At 36.1% G+C, this 17,688-nt stretch overlaps 1 protein-coding gene across 4 annotated transcripts in view; it reads right to left on the reverse strand.

Moving 5' to 3' along the window:
• SPIRE1 (spire type actin nucleation factor 1) overlaps positions 1–17,688 on the reverse strand; it is a 124,947-nt gene that overhangs the window by 101,270 nt on the left and 5,989 nt on the right. For all 4 annotated transcript variants that reach the window (XM_021527789.3, XM_077784425.1, XM_021527787.3 and 1 more), the window contains exon 2: positions 11,203–11,237. In XM_021527789.3, coding sequence (XP_021383464.2) covers positions 11,203–11,237 — 35 coding nt within the window. The remainder of the gene's footprint in view (positions 1–11,202; positions 11,238–17,688) is intronic.

Raw genomic sequence — 17,688 nt, forward strand, 5'->3', positions numbered from 1 at the left:
GTAATATATAGTTCCTGTTTTACTGGTGACTGAGAGGGGTGGGCATGCTCCTAACAAAGAGCAAGATCTTAACTAGATCTTTGCTCCTGCAGCCATTAAACAGGGGAAAAGCACAGCAACCAGAAAGCTTTTTGAAAACTTGCTTTCACAGTCACTTTATAAAACCTGTAATAGGCCATGTCAAACAAAAACCCCAGTGTCACACAAATTTCAATGAGTGTTAAACAACCACACAACAAGAATACAAATGCAGTTTTCTGTTATCCATGTTCAAATTTCCATGCCAGGAAATGCAAGGCACCGTATATGTATATCTGCTGCAGTGTACACTGCCTGCTAAAATCCATTTATCTAGATATTCACACAGACATAAGACTGAAGAAACAAGATCTCCATACATATACAAACCACCTTTTCCAAAAACAAAAGGTCAAGCCACTGACAGGAAAGTGCATGGAATCTTATTAGTCTGACACTTTGTGTTTCCATATGACATTTTAAATGCTAGAACAACACAAAAGTGCTGTTATACACTATAAATTCACAGTAAGGTTCAAGCTAGATTTAATAATCATATCTTTGTTCATTAAACAAGTGCAAGAAAAAAATTATACCAGTCCTCTGAACATATTTTGTGAAATGAAATTCTGTTTTTAGGACCCTGAGCTAGCTCATTTCTAACAGAATATTTTGTTCAAGTTCTTTGTCCTACTACTTAATATTATAGTAATACCACACAGCAAAGCCAAATATTATTTAATCCACATGTAAATGACAACAGGGCTAATTTGTTTCACTACCTTTCCAAATGCTGCAGTAAAGAAGTTTCCTTATTTTGTATTAGTTCTTCATGCTTTTATCCTTAATTACTGGAATAATTTCCCTTTATTCACACTTAAATACCACTCCTAATTCAAATTCCCCACATTTGCTTCTTTCCTTCTAAGAAACTGTTCATTTTTATTGTTTCCAAACATTCTATATCTCTTTTGAAATGCCTTTTCTGACTGAAATGTACACAAGAAATTTAAAAGTAAGCTTGTCTTCTGTGTAGGAACAAAGCTCAGTTTATCTATTTCCAGAAAGGGAACAACAGAAAGTAAAGTCTGATTTTGTACTAGGATGGTAACATCTACATGTATAAACCTGAAAGATAAGAAATTTATTTTTAAAGAGGATGGGCTACTATTTCTATATAATTTTAAAGTATTTAAGAAGTTAATACAAGAAATAAAGAATAGCCTAGCCTGAAAGTAAATTCCTACTTATCTTGATGAAATGTCTCTCCAGGGAATTAGTAATTTCTTGGCAGTTTAAGTAATGAACTTGTATTTTGGGTAGTTTTTTAAATCTGAAGAATGATCTTGGGGTTTATGATTAAGGCTTAAATAATCTAGATTCTATGCTAGCTCCACCATGTAGTCCAAATGTCACACCAGGCAATCTGCCTGATGTCTTCAAACTTAAATTTTCTTTCTCTAAAATGAGAATGTTTATTTTCTCCTGGCAAAATATTAATCTAGTCTGCTTTAGTGCCGATATAATTAAGTCACTGGAGCAACTCATAGAACCAAAAATTTATCATACATTCGTTTATTCCTGGTCTGGGTTTTCAACTGTGAAGTCTGCTACTACACCTGCATATATAACCAGCATAACAAGACATAGAAATTATCTGAAGGATCTGAGAGCTGCAGGCAGGCAACACTCCAGAAAGCCAGAAGTCCAGGGATAAGAGATCTTAACTTTTAAACAAACACGTTCCTTCTGTAAGAGAATGAAGTGCTTTAAATTGAAAAATAATTTTGCTGTAATGTCTCTAAGTGACAAAACTTTCCCCATTACAATGGGATATTTTTCTTCCTTCGTCTCATATAACAGCCCTTACCTATATTTTTCAGATTAACTTTTTATTTCTCATTCAGCAATAAGCCCAAAACATGAAAAACAAATAGTATTCCAACACATTTTTCCCAGTGCCAATGGTTTAAATGTTACAGGTATAACCATGCAGGTGATTCTCCATAAACATGCAGTGTTACTGTTCAAATGCCCATTATGCAATAGAAGCACCAGACTCTGCATAAAGAAAGCCAGGGCTAGGTTCAGCACTAGTTCTCTATCAGATCAACATGACAGCTCACAAAATTTTGAAACTGGCAGAATTTTGAAGAAAAATTCACTATAACAAAAAAAAATGTGTATTAAATAAGAAGTCCTTGAGTATATTCAGTTGGTCAATGAAAGCTAAAACTATTATGATAAAGCAATGCTGGATGTTATTATTCTGACCAACAAAGTGCATTAAGGACATTATTTCTGTCATTATACAGACAGATAATAAAAGAAAGAAGAAAAGGGAAAGTAACTCTTTTTCTACATGCCTTACTAGTTGTAGATTTAAAGTAAACTCTAACACCAAGAAACACAAAATTATAAAGAACAGCTCTTTGGAAAATTACAAGGCAAAAACGTGGCCAAGGACCAGAGACCACAATTACTTGACTGTTTTCGGGCAGTTTCAACCATAATTATTTTCTCCATGCCCAGTGACATGAACACTTCAGGAAGACTTAGGAATTGCATGGAGATTTAACTCTGAGAAAATAGGTAAAATACTCGAATATTCAAGGACAGCAACATGCTCAGAAAAACAAGGTCATTTGAGATGCTACAAAGTATATTCAAAAGACAGTGTTGATTCACAAGCATCAAATAGTGAAGGAGTTTGAGATATGTAGTCGAAGGATACATGCATGTTTTTCTCATCTATGTTCCCTGAACCATTTGTAAGAGCTTCCCTTCAAAGCAAACAATGCATGGCACATCTTCCTAACAAACAGACCAGATGGAGCAACTTGTTTACTATGCAGTGAGTGCTTGCTTCAGATCTACAACAGCAGAAAGAAGACAGCCTGAATGTGTAGGTCACAGGTGAAGCAAAAAGCAACATATGGCAATCCCAAAGCCACAACGTAGCCAGAGGAGAGTCTTTCAAAAAACTTTGAAGAAATAATTCCTATCATTGCTAAGAAAGGAGTAGGTGGCAGGCATTTTGCATTAGCCAAGACAACCCAATACAAAAACCACAAAGCCTGAATTACCATCTTGGCAACAGAGAAGAGAGGGGTGCTTTTAGCAGACAGCAATTAAGGATTTGGCAAGCATCTGGAGGAAAGGAAAGGGTGCGAGTTGAAGATAATGCCAGTATCATAGGTCCAGATAACAGAGGAAGATAAAGACACAATGAGAAATGTGCAGCAGAAAAATCATGAATTCAGATAGCAGTACATCATCCACTAGGACCAACCGAGAAACAAGCAGAAGAGCAGAGATCTGTGAAAGCACACATTTGGAGCAGAGACTCATCTCAGGAACATTGGCAATCATCAAATATTGTGCAGAGGCAGTAACACACACCTGCAAAAGCAGATGATTAACTTTTTGGTTAAGGAGAAACAGAAATAAAGGAAGTTAATGAATGAATTATAGAAGATTTTGGAAGAAAGCAGGAGAGGGACACTTGGAAGGTACAATACAGGTGAGAAACAGTGACAGGAGACTTGGACAAGGATGTTTCAGGCTCAGGGACTAAAGGTGGAGGAGAAACACTTGTCAGTTTAAAAGAGTACCTCTACTTTCTTAAATGAAGCAGGAGTAAATCTACTAAGTGTGAACAGCTTGCCCTGTCCTAGTTAATTATTTAACCTTTACTTCTTGCTGAGGGTGAAGTACTAACAGCATTACAGGTGTTTCATAAATTGCCACTCGTTAATAGAAGAAAGGGATGTGATGAAACACATATTTAGAATTTAGTTTAATTTTATCTGTGTGTTTAATTTACCCTCTGCATTTCCTTTTGGTAAATAAAAGTATTTTGCTTCACCTGCTAGAGCTCACAACAACACTAAAGGCTAATCCAACAGTTCAGCATAGAACATCTTTCTTTCCTTCATGCTGTTAAGAAGAAATCTTGGAGCTTGCTTTGTCTTCCCATGATTGACATTACAGACATGTAACTGGCAGACAAAATCAAACAGCTTAAGACGAAAATGTTCACACTGGTAGGTCATGGGGAGCACAGAAACTTACCAGTTGCTATAAGGTTCACTCAGGAACAAAAGCTAGAATGAATTGCACTGTGCCGAGTCAAACAAAAGAAAGCACAAAACTAACAAAACCCCCTTTTGCCTCAGTGAGCCCCGGGACCAACTCAGGATCCTCTCTGCCAAAGAAAGCATGCAATGCTGCACACTCTCATGACTCGACTGCAAATCTTGCTTTCTTCAATGCCTCAACTTCTCAGGTCAAGAGATTTAGATAAAAAGCTATATGATAAATGTTCGTGTGAAGAACATTTAGTCATAAAAGTGCAAAGAAAAAATATACTTATTTGGATATGTATTAACTAAAACCTAGAAAATAATAAAAAAAAACCCATGTTACTTTCAACAGATTGTTTTCTGTTGATCTCACTGCATACAAGGATAAGCCTTATGGTATTTGCTTCCTGGAAGACAGTGTAAGAGTGAATTTCTGAAGCAACCACCATGACCTATCCTGTTATTGACCTACTGAAAATGCATATCTTACTAAAATTCCAATTAAGCTTTACTCTTAATAACCTTTCCCTAAGCTTTTCCCTAAGTAACCTTTAGAAATCCTGCGAGGGACACCACATTCCCCCTCCCTTCTCTTGCAATAAATGAAGCTTCTTCAGGTTCACAGGCACAGGACAGCAGTTCTTGCTTCCAGCAAAGAGACAAAATAACAGAAGGTACAAGAGAGAATGAAGACCAAATGAAGATTAACAGCACTGTCTATTTGTTCATTAAAAATTCCACATGTTCATCTGCATTAGGTCAGCTAAAGCTGCCTTTAAAAATAAGCCTTTCATAAGGATTTGTCATTTTCCCAAGTATAAATTGCTAGGGGTCTGATACATGTGAAGTATAAAGTAACTAACAAGAATTTAAATGTTAAAAGATTATCTACTTCATACAAGAATTGTTTAGATTAACTAGATCAATATATCTAAGAGCATTCAAAGAAGGAATGTTAGAATGACTCAATGTTAATAAGTTATCACTTGAAAGAAGAGCACAGGTGCATTAAACAAAGCAGGTTGGAGCACGCTGAATTCACCTTGTTCATAAACAACTATTTTTCTCACTTTAAATCTCTTCACATTTTGAAAACAAACCTACTGATACTGTCTTTTCAATCCTTACCTCATATTCTTAATGGCTAAATTTAAAACATTTGCTTTTAAATTGGGAAACCAGTGCCTGGTAACTGAACTGCTGAAATGAAATAAAGTGTTTAGCCCCCTTGAGTTCCTTCTTCTTTGACCACTGACCAAATTCAAAACTGATCAACAAGCAATTAGGCTACCTTAGCTATATTAAAATTAGCCATGGCCAGTAATACATGTTATTGTTGAAATAATGCTGCTTAGATTAGTTTAGAGTTTCAAGGAACTTTATGTGAGAGAGCCTCTAAAACCAGTCACATAGAAATGTAAAAATATTAGACATTAGTTAGAAACACACAGACACAAAAGGTCTATTTGAACAACTTTCTATCTTAAGATGATTTAACAATCCAGTAAGACTGTAACATTTTACAAAAGCAAAAAAATCTAGTGTTCTTCATTAACACCATGAATATCTACTTCAGTCAAAGAAGTTACTCATCAAAAGTAAAATATGGAAGCAAAAAATGTAGCACAAAATGAATGCAATATTATATTAAGGTACCTAATCAGCCCATTAAAGTGCTCCTTGTTCATCTGAAAAAAGCCAAAAATGTACTAAAGTCTCGTTTTCCTTGGCTTTCCAAAAATCAAATACCAAACTGAACCTATTCAGTACTCCAAAATTCATCACTGCAAGAAAGCACTGTATGGACTGAAGTGGTGCAGGGAAAGAAGAGCTGTAAACAACAGGAAATCTTCAGAGACTGAACTGCTTTGTTTGCTTTTCATCTGTCATTCAACCTACATTTTATGTATTTTATTCTCATCATCTGCCTATCTCCTGCACTTCTTGTATTGAGGATGTTGAACTTCTGAGTGAATAGAGACATTCAGGAATAGGGGTTGAGTTGGAGTTTGTTCCCTACAGATCCAAAAGCTAATGGTATCAGGTCAAACTTATCACTGAAACTGAACTTACTGAACTCCAGGGTGTATTTTACTTCAGTTTCAGCACTGCCCTAGGCAAAGTCCTTCAAGCAATAACAAAGAACTCCCACCTCCCACCAAGCAACCACACTGTTATCCTCTTATTCATCCACAGAATGCATAGTCCTTATGTTGCTGTGCTTTGAGTATTAACGTTTTGGAAATTAGCAAAGAGGTAGGAAAACACAGCATCTCTAACAGAAAATTCCTAAGTAGCAGAGTTCATAGAAAAATGTCATATAATCTCAGAAGGCTTCAAGAGCTTTAGCAGAAAAAAAAAAGTATGAGACACAGCATTCTTATTTCATACTGATACTCTAAACTTGTATTTTATTATACAGAACAACAAAGAAGGACAACACAAAGGGCTGTTAAATTGTTGATATGCAAACATCTAAAGCTTAATTTTTTCTTCCAGTTGGAATGAGCATTCAAGTTAGTCCTTTGGTCTGAACAGACAGTCAAACGTGTCCACCAGCACTGGTTTACTCAAAAAATAACACCTTAAAGCCAATTATAGGATAGCTATTGACCAGTACATATGATTGCTGCCATAGGTATGCTAGCATGCTTCTGATTAGATGGGTATCTTCTCAAGCACAATTTAATATAATTTATATAGAAAGGCTTCTGCAAAAACTAAAGAGCTGTAAAAATTATCTTACTCTTCCAAAACTCTGAGCCCTTTTTCATATTCATATAATCTGTAGCTACAGACTTTTCCATCTCATCCCATGAAAAAAAAAGGGAATTCTGTAGTTACCAAAAGGAAAAAAAAAAAAAAAACCAAAACCAAAAAACAACAACAAACCAAAAAAAACCCAGAAAAAAACCCAAGAAAACCCCCAAAACATCAAATAAACACCAACGCCACTTAACTTCATGCTCTATGCTCTATTATTTGTGTTTTGTGCAGGCAAAATGTTCCCTGGAAGGGCCCAAGGTACTGTAAGATCTAATTTTCCACCAGTCATTATCTGAAATTGTCAGAAGACCAAAGGTTGAAACTGCCTGTGGATTCTTCTCCAGTTGATTGAAAGGTTTATCAGTGGTATCACTGGAATGGAGATTTCATCATAAATCCTGTGTGACTTCAGGGCGTGTAGATTAATAAAGGCACATCATATACTGCAAAATTACAAAGTCTTTACAAGGAACAGGCAAATTCTCTTTGAGAACTCTGGACAGATGGCAGGATTATCACTAAATCAGCTTAGTCAAATACATTATTAGTTCTCCAGCCCAATATTTGCTGTGTATTCCCAATGAAACGGCGGAATGATAAATGCAATGTGTCAAGCTTATAGCAAGTAAACGTCAGAAATCCATTTTTCTCCAAATCAATCTCCTCCTGATGTGCTAGAAACTTATACAAATTACAAAATAACAAAACTCCTCTTGAAAAAGCAATTCATTACAAAACACTAAAGATCAAAACCTAAGCTCTACTTCTTTTTGTGTTTGCTGTTTGTCTGTTAAAGCTGCTTCTTTGCCACTATGGAGTATTTCAGGAAAATGTGGAGGCCAGAGAACCCCCACATCAGTGAACAAGCATAATGGACTTTCAGGTATCTAAAATAACAGGTCCCTCAAAGGCTAGAGTGCAGCTTCTCTGCGAGGTAATTCCATCAGCAAGGGATGAGTGCTTCACTTATCAGAACTGCCACATAATGCTTAAGCACAAATTAATGATTGCAAGAAAAGACGTGTAATTCTACTCTGTTTTCTACAAGACAATTCAGAGCTCTTGTTAATTTTCCTCTTAAAAGCACAAGGAATCAAAAGCTTTCATAGAGTTACTAGATTTGTAACCAAGCATTCAGAGAGAAATTTATTTTTTCAGTACATAATGAAAACTTATGTTGATGGAAGTCACACGCATTCATATTTTACTAAAAGAAATAATTTTCAAACATTTTTGCCTGTCCTCTGTGCAGTGACATTTCTTCTCCCTTGTCACCATAAGGTTAATGCTCAGGAAGGAGAACAAGGTGACTATTACTGTGCACAAAGATTGTTTGCTGCAGCAATTACTCTTCAATCAGAATGTTACTTTTGTTTACACTCAACAAGAATAAAAATATGAACCCTAGATATTACCATATGCTAAATACACATTTCACACTGCTTGAATTATGAGCAAGCAACACACTTTAATACAGGTGTGGCATGGTTTTTAATGCAAAATTATGGCACCTCTTTTGAAATCCTAACATTCTGTGCTTTTAAATACCTGTTCTCATTTTCATCTGCATGACAGACGTGGTTAATTTTATTTGCATCAATACACTGAACTAACAGGTATATTCTCATTTGGATGACCATGAACACTGTATTCTTATAAGCTGCATATTTATTCCCCTGAATTATTATCTAAAATACAGTCAATGCTTCAAGTTTCCAATGAAGAGGTTAAAAAAAATAGCTCCATAGACAAGTACTGTGATTTTAAATATATGTTAAGATTTTTAATAGTGCTACTGAGAGCTCATGAATAGAATTTGCATAGACAGCGCACAGTCTCCCCAAAACATTTCTACAATTGATTCCTTCTGTGATTTGACTTGGACTGAATGTTATTCACCATAGTTTGGGACAGGCTTTTTAATTCCCTTCTGACTCTTAAACAGTGTGAGAGGTTGCGTGTGTGTCTGTGTTAGCGCACGTCCTGGTTAACTGCTCTAATCATGCACGACAGGCCTGTGCTCACTTAGGTGGGTCTTTTCAAATAGATGGCAATTAAACCCTCCTACATATGAATCACTTTGCATTCACAGAATATTTTCTATGTGAGCACTAAATATTTACAAATGAGGCTGGCATATTTTATATAATTTTACCACCTTGGCTGAGATGACTAAGGAGTGCTATCATTATGTACATAACAGAGTTATAGGCAGGTGCAGATTAAACAAGGTCACCTCATTCCTTACTCCCATCCTCCTATTATGGCTGTGGCACCTGGATCTGAACTTAACACACCACTCATATTGCTGGCTTGAAATAAAAGATGTCCCAGTTCTGGATACTTTACATATTTTGTAAAAAAAAAAAGTTATGATTGTTATTCGTTAAGATGTTAAGGTGTTTCCCACATATCCTAGTATGTTCATTTAGGCCACACTCTTTCACAGGAATCAAAAAAAGTGAGATGAGCTGCCTCTGCTGAAATCCTAGTTCTGAAAAACACAAACATCATCAACTTCAAATCTAATGCTGCAACCCCAAAGGAATTTTGAAGGAGAAAAAAAGTTACTGACTCCTTCACAGCCTCCTTCAAAATGACAACAATAAAGAAAAGAGTCAATATGATAATGGTCACAGTGCTGCTTATTAGAGACATTTCTAAAGTGAAACCCCTGTCTCATGGGAAGCTCCAATCTGCTCTTCAACTATCAACAAAATACACTTTCCGAAGATCAAAATTAGAAAACTCTTTTCCCATGGAAGATGAACTATAGCATATTGAACTGACACATACTAGACATTTTCATTTGAAGCAACAACACTTCTACTTTCCCAAAATGAAGTATTTTATGTTTTGTTAAAAACATTTTAACAGTGCTTTATTATCAGTATTTTTAGTCTTAGGGCCTTTGATTACTTTCCTTTTAAAAACCACAATACTAAATTGCAAATATATTTACTATGCAAAACATATGACAAAATAGATTATAATTTGTAAATAAGGCACTAGATTTGTGAACTGAGATTTTGCAAATCCTGAAACAAATGCAGGATGCATTTGTTTAAACCAAACCACACAAAACAATAAAACATGCCTACTTCTTTCTATACTTCCATCTGTTATGAATTACTTACACTGTATCCTGCAGAAAGAACATTTCTGGTTTATTATTATTAATAAAACTTGAAAAAACCTGGATAGCCTTTGCATTTACAATCTGTAGCTGAATTAGCTGGCCTTTCATTTTGTCTTTATAGTCAGTCATCATCCTGCACAGTTTATCTATGAATAAACCACTTGATAACAGCACTTTGTCACCTTCACATATATTATTGATGAGAAAGCTGACAAGCTGCCAATTAAGATGCTCCACCACTTGTCCCATCTCCAGGCTCAGCCTGAGGTACGGATGGAACAGTTGCAGTGAAAACTCAGTTTTACATTTCAAAGAAAGTTCAAAGGCAAGTGAGAAAAGGCTGCTCTGTAAAGGACACAGAAATTGTATTTATTGCTGGAAAAGTTTATTTGAGTAGACTGTATTATTTACTTTGTATGATAATAAAACTTAGACTGTGAGTCCACATCTTGTTCAACTAGATGTTCTACTTAGTTTTGCATTTAGGTCTGGATTAAATCTATGAATCTGACATATAAAACAATTACAACACTAATCACAGTTTAGTAACAAATATACAGATTTAAATAACGATCAAGATATAAATCAAGCCGATTTAAGTGGATTTGTGTTTCTGTTGTTACCCCAGCAAGTCATACAACAATATTTGTTGGACCCCGAAACATTGCCAAGTGATAAATTAAAGGTCATAACAAAAGTACCTAAAATCAGGATGCTTTTAAATGAACAAGCAATGCTGAGATCACTTGTATTCTCTGCTTCCACCCAAATTCTCAGGTTGTGAAAAATTACCAAGACATTCCATAAACACTAAGGATTTATTCCATGACTGATTAGTCCTTTCTAAAGTAAGTACAACAGAATAATTTATCCAACAGAAATTACCTACATTAAATATTCTTTAAAATACACATACGTTTTTAAGAGATTAATATCAAATGAGATTACACTGGCTGCATCACAAATCTTTAATCTTGGTTTTGAAAAATCACACAGCCCTTTTTTCCTGTATTTTTGAACATGAGACTAAATATCCCATGTTAAGACACACCAGCTGCCAGTGAAAGTCATAAATGCAATAAACACTTAGCAATGAAAACTCCACACTGTAAGTATACTACATCTACATTTTAAGTTAATGAGAAAAAGCTGAGCTAAATCACCACTAAGAGAGAAACAAAATACTTCTCTTACCTCCATTTCTGTGCAGTGTAAGCGGCCTGATTTATCTGTAAGAGAAAAAAACAGGTTTTCAGATAAAGAGATGATGGAAGAACAAAACTAAAAAGTTGAGTTACTTCTCTTATTTGAGTAATTGCCAAATATTCCTTGTCTTACCTGAATCACACATTTCAATAATGTTTTTATTATATATGCATCCTGGTATTAACAACAAGAAGGCCCTACCCTTTTTATCTGGACCCTTTACAATACTAGCTTTTTAAAAGATGTGTCTTTAATGCCTGGCTTCATTATTTAAATAGTATGATTGATGTTCAGCCATGGAGGGAGCATGAAAACATGTTGGCTTAAATTAAGCAGTAGCAAATAGTTATTTCAAGAGAATAAATAGCATTAATTCATAAACTAGGGAAAAGACACTGTTTCATCTGATACTTCTGGGATTTCAAAGAGTTCAACAGAAATATGAAGTTCAAGTAAATTAAAGTTAAAACATTACTATTTTTGTAAGTCCCACTTGTCAATTTTTGCATTTCCTCTGAGTTCAGAATCGTCGCTTTGGAATTTGCATAATAAAGAAAAGTTAAGTTTCTCAACTGTTTCATTAAATTGAAATCTCAGTCTTCTTAAACACAAAACAGTTTTACAAAGTGGCTTGACAGCTTAGCAAAAAGAAGACTGAAATTTCACAGTGCATTAAGAAAGCATCATGTCACTAAAAGCAGCAAGTTTATCATTTTGTATTAATAATCCTTATCAAAGTAGGGTCAGAGAATCCTGACAGGATCATTTCCTGCTGGAAAAAAATTATTCAATGAATTTGACTATTCCACAGAAATCTATCCGTTTGAAATGGGATCTACACAAAACTTTAATTTCAAAACACATGGATATAAAATTTTACATTTTTTGTCTTAGCTTTTCAGCTTCATTGCATTCACACTGCTGGTTTAGAATTTGCAGCTTTGGACCCAATAGCATAGAGCCTACAAAATGCATAGCATAATTCTGAGATCTCATGTACTCAAAAACTAGAACAGGATGCATTTGCTTGACTGTGCATGCGTATTCTATGAGCACATGTTCAGGTGATGATTAGGAAAGATTTACTGCAGTAGTTTGGAAAAGCCTGTGATTTGTACCTATAACTGGAAGGACTATTTTATCAGACTTGCTGACAAGCCCAAGGAAGCTCAACCAACTGGCTGGCACAATGCTTCCACTGACTTCATATGACAAATGTGAATGGCAGGAAAAACACTCAGCTCTGGGAAGAGTCACCTGCACAGAAAAACCTAATTTTTCATACTGAACTGGTCACCTTCCCTTTGAAACTACAGGTTAATCACATCCTGAATTAATAAGGAACACCTACCTAACAGAGTGAAAGTTGTTTACTTTCCTTTTGTACTGTTGCCAAAACAAGCTAATGCTTAGCACTGGTGTCTGACTTCAAAACCAAGAGCAAAGAGTGACTTTAAAAGGCTTTGCATCGCATATTGTCTTTTCAAAAGGACTGGTACCGCCACATAATAAATTTTTTTGTGTTTAAAATGTTAACATTCATGGGATTGCTACAAACTATAAACAGGGGAAATTTGCTGAGAATGTGTTTTAACTGCTAGGATTATTACCAGATTTATTAATATTAGAGGCTACTTTTGTGAAGTCATATGACAGGTGACCAAAATAATGTAGCTTTATGATACAAGATGATACAAGATTAATTCAGAGAAATGTAGTCAACACAGAGGAGAAAAAAGAACATGCTGTCTTTAAAAAGACATTACTTTAAAAAAAAATTACTACTTCATTAAAAAGTACTAATTTTAAACCCATAGCAAGGCAGTGCATACACTAGGCCACCAATGTTTGCAATCACTGATAGTTTAAAATACTCAGATTTGCACCTCCTACTGTCTAAGGGAACAGGAGCAAAGCTGTCCACTAGATCCTCTGAGTAGCACCAAGCACTCATTGCTGCACCTCACAGCAGAGCTGAGATCCTATGAACATCCTTTTAGCAGAAGTCCCAAACAAGTCCTGAAGCACAGGAAACAAATAAATCAGCCCAGATCAAAACAAGAAAGATAAAATTTTAATTTCTGAAAGTAGCAGCAAGAAGCTTATCTTGCAGCTCCTTTGATTAGCTTCCATGAAAGCTGTTCCTCAAGGAAAAGCACTCAAACTCTGGAGTGATTTTTTTTTATAATTAAACTCAACTATCTATTCCTATTTACACCAGTATTTTAAACCCTAATAGTATTGTCATGAGTGCATGTGCTGGGGCAGGAAGGGGGAATAACAAGTCTTTCATGCACCCAGACAGTATCCTAGCTGGATACTGCAAGTGACTGACAACATTTTAATATACACTGCATTATGGTAATTATTAACCATTCTATATGCCTCTGTACCCTGAGACCAGCTACACACTTAGCAGATTTCCCAAAGCTGTTCACAGTCACTTGTGGACTCCCTCCATTGGGAATTTACTACATTTCTGAAGAGCTCATTAACAATACTGTTGATGCACTCACATGCATCTATCAAGACTGAAATGAATTTGCTTTTATATGGCCCCTGCAAGCCAATTTATTTATACTGGCTTTATCTATAGTGGCTGGGAGTAGAAATTTCTTCTCTCTTCAGCTGACATGACTGAAAAAGCAGTAACTCATAAACATAGCCTAAGGGTCACACTCCCTTCATTAGCACAGGAGAAAAAAAACCTCCCTATAAGTCATAGAACAGTCTCTGTCTCCACACAGGATGAAGTGCTTTTCTGGTAAACAGGTGAAGCCTTAAAAAACTATTTCAATGCAGACTTTTCCAGACTTCAGAACCATTCAACTAGATATTCATCTGTGCAGCATTTTTACCACTCTTACTGCCAAAAAATATTCAACAGTAATTTTCCATTACAGTTTTCAAATAAAAGCTAATGCATTCATTACTAGCAAACAGCACAACTTTAACTGTCAACTGCAGTTTATAAACAAACTACAGTTTGGAAAATTAGATCATTTTTCACTCTCAGTATGTTGAAATGGAAAAACTGAAGTTTTTGAAAGAAGGAAAGTGACTTACATTGCCACCGATTCCTGTATTTCTAAAAACAGTCTTCAGAGAGACACATTTGACAGGAAAAAAACTTAAAAACTTTCACATTCATTTTTTATTCTTCAAAATTTGTATTTGGAAAGTATTCTTCTGTCAAACCCTGAGCAAGAGGAGTCATGACAAACTTTCCTCAAGCACTGGGGAAGACTGTCTCATCCCTTCAGGCAGGAGCTCCCTGTACTCCTACCAATGGTAAGAAACACACATTTAAGACTGAGTTTTAAAAGCAACACAGATAACTCAGTATGTTAGAATGGACTGACCCAGGGTATCTGTAGGACTGTGTGTGGAATGTGCCAACCCATCTGCACTCCTCTATACAAAGAAAATCAAGCTACTGAGTTGACTTTAGTGATGTGACACCACAATCACACAGGCACCATTTTGGCTATAATCAGCTGGTCTAGGAGCCTGGCAGCTCAGAGCATCTCCCTAGCCTTCCTCTAGTGTCTCAGACTCCTCTGCTCACATCCACAGGCAGCTCCTTCAAGACACCTTCTTCCAGAATTTAAATGATAAGCACTGATTTTTCTGGCAACATTGTGGCTGATGCACATATTGCCAATAAACCTGAAACTCATTTTGTATTAAAGATTACTGTTACCATTAAATGTCACAGCCCACTTCTGCAGGTTTGGAGTGAAATCAAGCTGCCATTGCTACAACAACAGAACTCAAGTTGCCCTCAGGAGTGACAGACACTGCCTGTATGTATTGGAGGACAGTGGAAGAAGAGAATGAAGAAAGAACATAAGGGCTAGCCTAGGGAAAGGGAGCAAGGAAAAACAGGAGTGTCACTAACTCAAGTTCCTTGAGGTGAACAGTCATTACTTATGCCCTCCAAATTAACAATAAACTGAATTTGTATTTGCTTTCTAGCTTTTACATCTTCAAGAGGCACCGTAGCTACAACAGTGAGCTTTTCTTTGCCTTTAAGAGAATGAGGATTCCTCGAGTAAGAAAATAAAAAGAAGTTCAGACTCACATTTAAACATCCAGAAAATGGAGTTTAGGTAACTTTGGAATTACCAAAAACTGGAGATTTGTTACCTGATCTGAAACTGGTCAGATTAGTTACCAAAAATGACAAGTTCATCAATACAAGAGTCAAGATGAGCACCAATAAAAAGAAAGGGAATGAAAGAAGAAGGCCCCAGAAGGAAAATATGCCACAGAAGGAAAAGAGATAAATGAGCAAAGAATGGGATTTGTTATTAAATGAAGGGAAAAGAAAATACTGATGTAGGAGAAGTGAGCCAGGTTGAGGACAGACAGTGAAAACTTGTAAGATAAAAAGAAACAGAAAAAAAAAAGTGAAAAATATAAAGACAAATATAGGCAAAGGATATCTTAGGAGTAAGATGCAGGGGAGAAGGTCAAAAACAGAGAGAACATGAGGAAGTGGAAAGACGCAGACTGGATTAGGAGAGGTAGAGAACCCCTCAGAGCAGGAAACACAGAGACCAAATTTCTTAAGAAAAATACTTAGGCTTTGAGGATCAACAAATCCTTCCTTTACACTGTAATTAGAAGATAATAAGAAATGGGATGACGTTTTAGAGCTTGTGGCTTTTTGGATATGACTCATGATTTCTGTATCAAACTACAGCTGATGACTTAGTTATTATATGCCTCATTTTTCTGCTGAGGAAAAGAAAGAGAAAACTGTAAAAATTTTAAGAGAGTACAAGGAAAATTATCAGAGATGTTTCTAGACTAATGGCAATCAGGACTTTCCTTACTTGTGTGAAACTGTTTTCATGCCTTCTTTTTTCTCCATTCAACACTTCATGGAAGTTATGCCTAATTTTGAACAGTCATAAGCACTTTTTGTCTATTGCACAAAGTAAGGGTAATGACTAATAGGTCTTCTGTATTAATACCCTAATAAATTTTGTAATAAAAATATTTTAAATTGCAAATTAACAAATCACTGCTACCTTAGTGCTACCTCCTAAGACATAATTATAAGGCTGTTGTCTTGTCTCATTTCTATTCTGCACAAGGCTGTGATCAACATACGAAGTTTACCTTGGGATCACATCAATTTTTGTTACTCTAAGATAAATACTGTGGCAATTCTGCATCTCCCAAGTAGTGCTGAACTCCATTCATAGCTGTCAATCTCTTCTGTAGATACTTAAATAAATACAGATACTGCACTCATCCTCCTCTGGCCTGTACAGGTATCAACTCTTCCAAAAAAAAAAGTGTGAATTCATGGAGCTCACGGGTCTTGACGTTTATTTTTTTAAATTTCTGTTACTCTGATCATATTCTAATTTTTCCCAGAGCTACCCAATTGCCTGCTCATTCAATACGTATGTGTGCTCCTGGCAGAACTGTGACTCCATTCAAGTCATCAGCAGTTTCTCCCATCATTTTTAATGGATCCAAATCTTCAAGCAGGTTACAGCTTTTCTAACCTGATAACTCAGCACTACTGGATCAGTTAAAAACTGTCACTAGCTGTTAGTAAACTCTCTCAAGTCAGTGAAAAAGGAGTTCTCTTAATTCTTCTCTACCTCAGCTATGTCTTTGCACTATACAAAGTGACTCATCTCCTTTTGTTCCTCTTAAAGTGCACAGTAATAAAATACAGTAACGCAATCATAGTTCCATGTGTCATGCAAGCTGATTTTAAGTTTTATCAGGAATAAAACAATGTTGTCGCCTTATTGGATCTGATGCTATAATGTGATAAACTAATTCAGAAACAAAGAGCAAACACTCCTCAGTTTCCTTTTAGCAGATATTATGAAAAAGCTTCTCCACTTTCGTGAAGATATGTTCATTGCCAACTTGGATGCAGGATGTTACATGCCATTAATCCTCTTGTTACCTGCAACATTCCTACTGCACACTTGGCAGTCACATTCAGGCTTGGGTAAGACTCATCCACAGCTCTGCTGCCATGCAGGTCATTTGCACTGCCTGTAACTCTGATCCTGTCCTGCTCTGAATCATCCTGTTCAATGCTCTCTCTCTCTTTCTCTCTTCCCCTCTGTCACATCATACACTGCTACTGTCTGCATTTTCAAAGCTCTGCTTGTGCTCCCCCAGTCCCACCCCTGACGTCTCACTGGGCACTGTGGGTAAACTATCACCTCCAGCCAGCCCTGAAGCTGGACTCCATTATCCGTTACCTATTCTGCACCCCCCTCCCCCCAAAAAAGCATCTCTGTTCTTTCTCCAGCAATGCCCCATAGGGACATGATATTAACTCTCCACAGCAACATGGCAGATGTCTCATTTTTCACTCTTCTCTTCAACTGCCGTTAACAATGACAACTAAAATTCCATTTTCCCATCTAAAGCAACATTTTTACTGCATTAGACAAGAAAATCTCTGTTAAATCTTATATTTTATTTTAA

The sequence above is a fragment of the Lonchura striata genome, chromosome 1 (assembly GCF_046129695.1).
Source record: "Lonchura striata isolate bLonStr1 chromosome 1, bLonStr1.mat, whole genome shotgun sequence".
NCBI classification, from domain to species: Eukaryota; Metazoa; Chordata; class Aves; order Passeriformes; family Estrildidae; genus Lonchura; species Lonchura striata.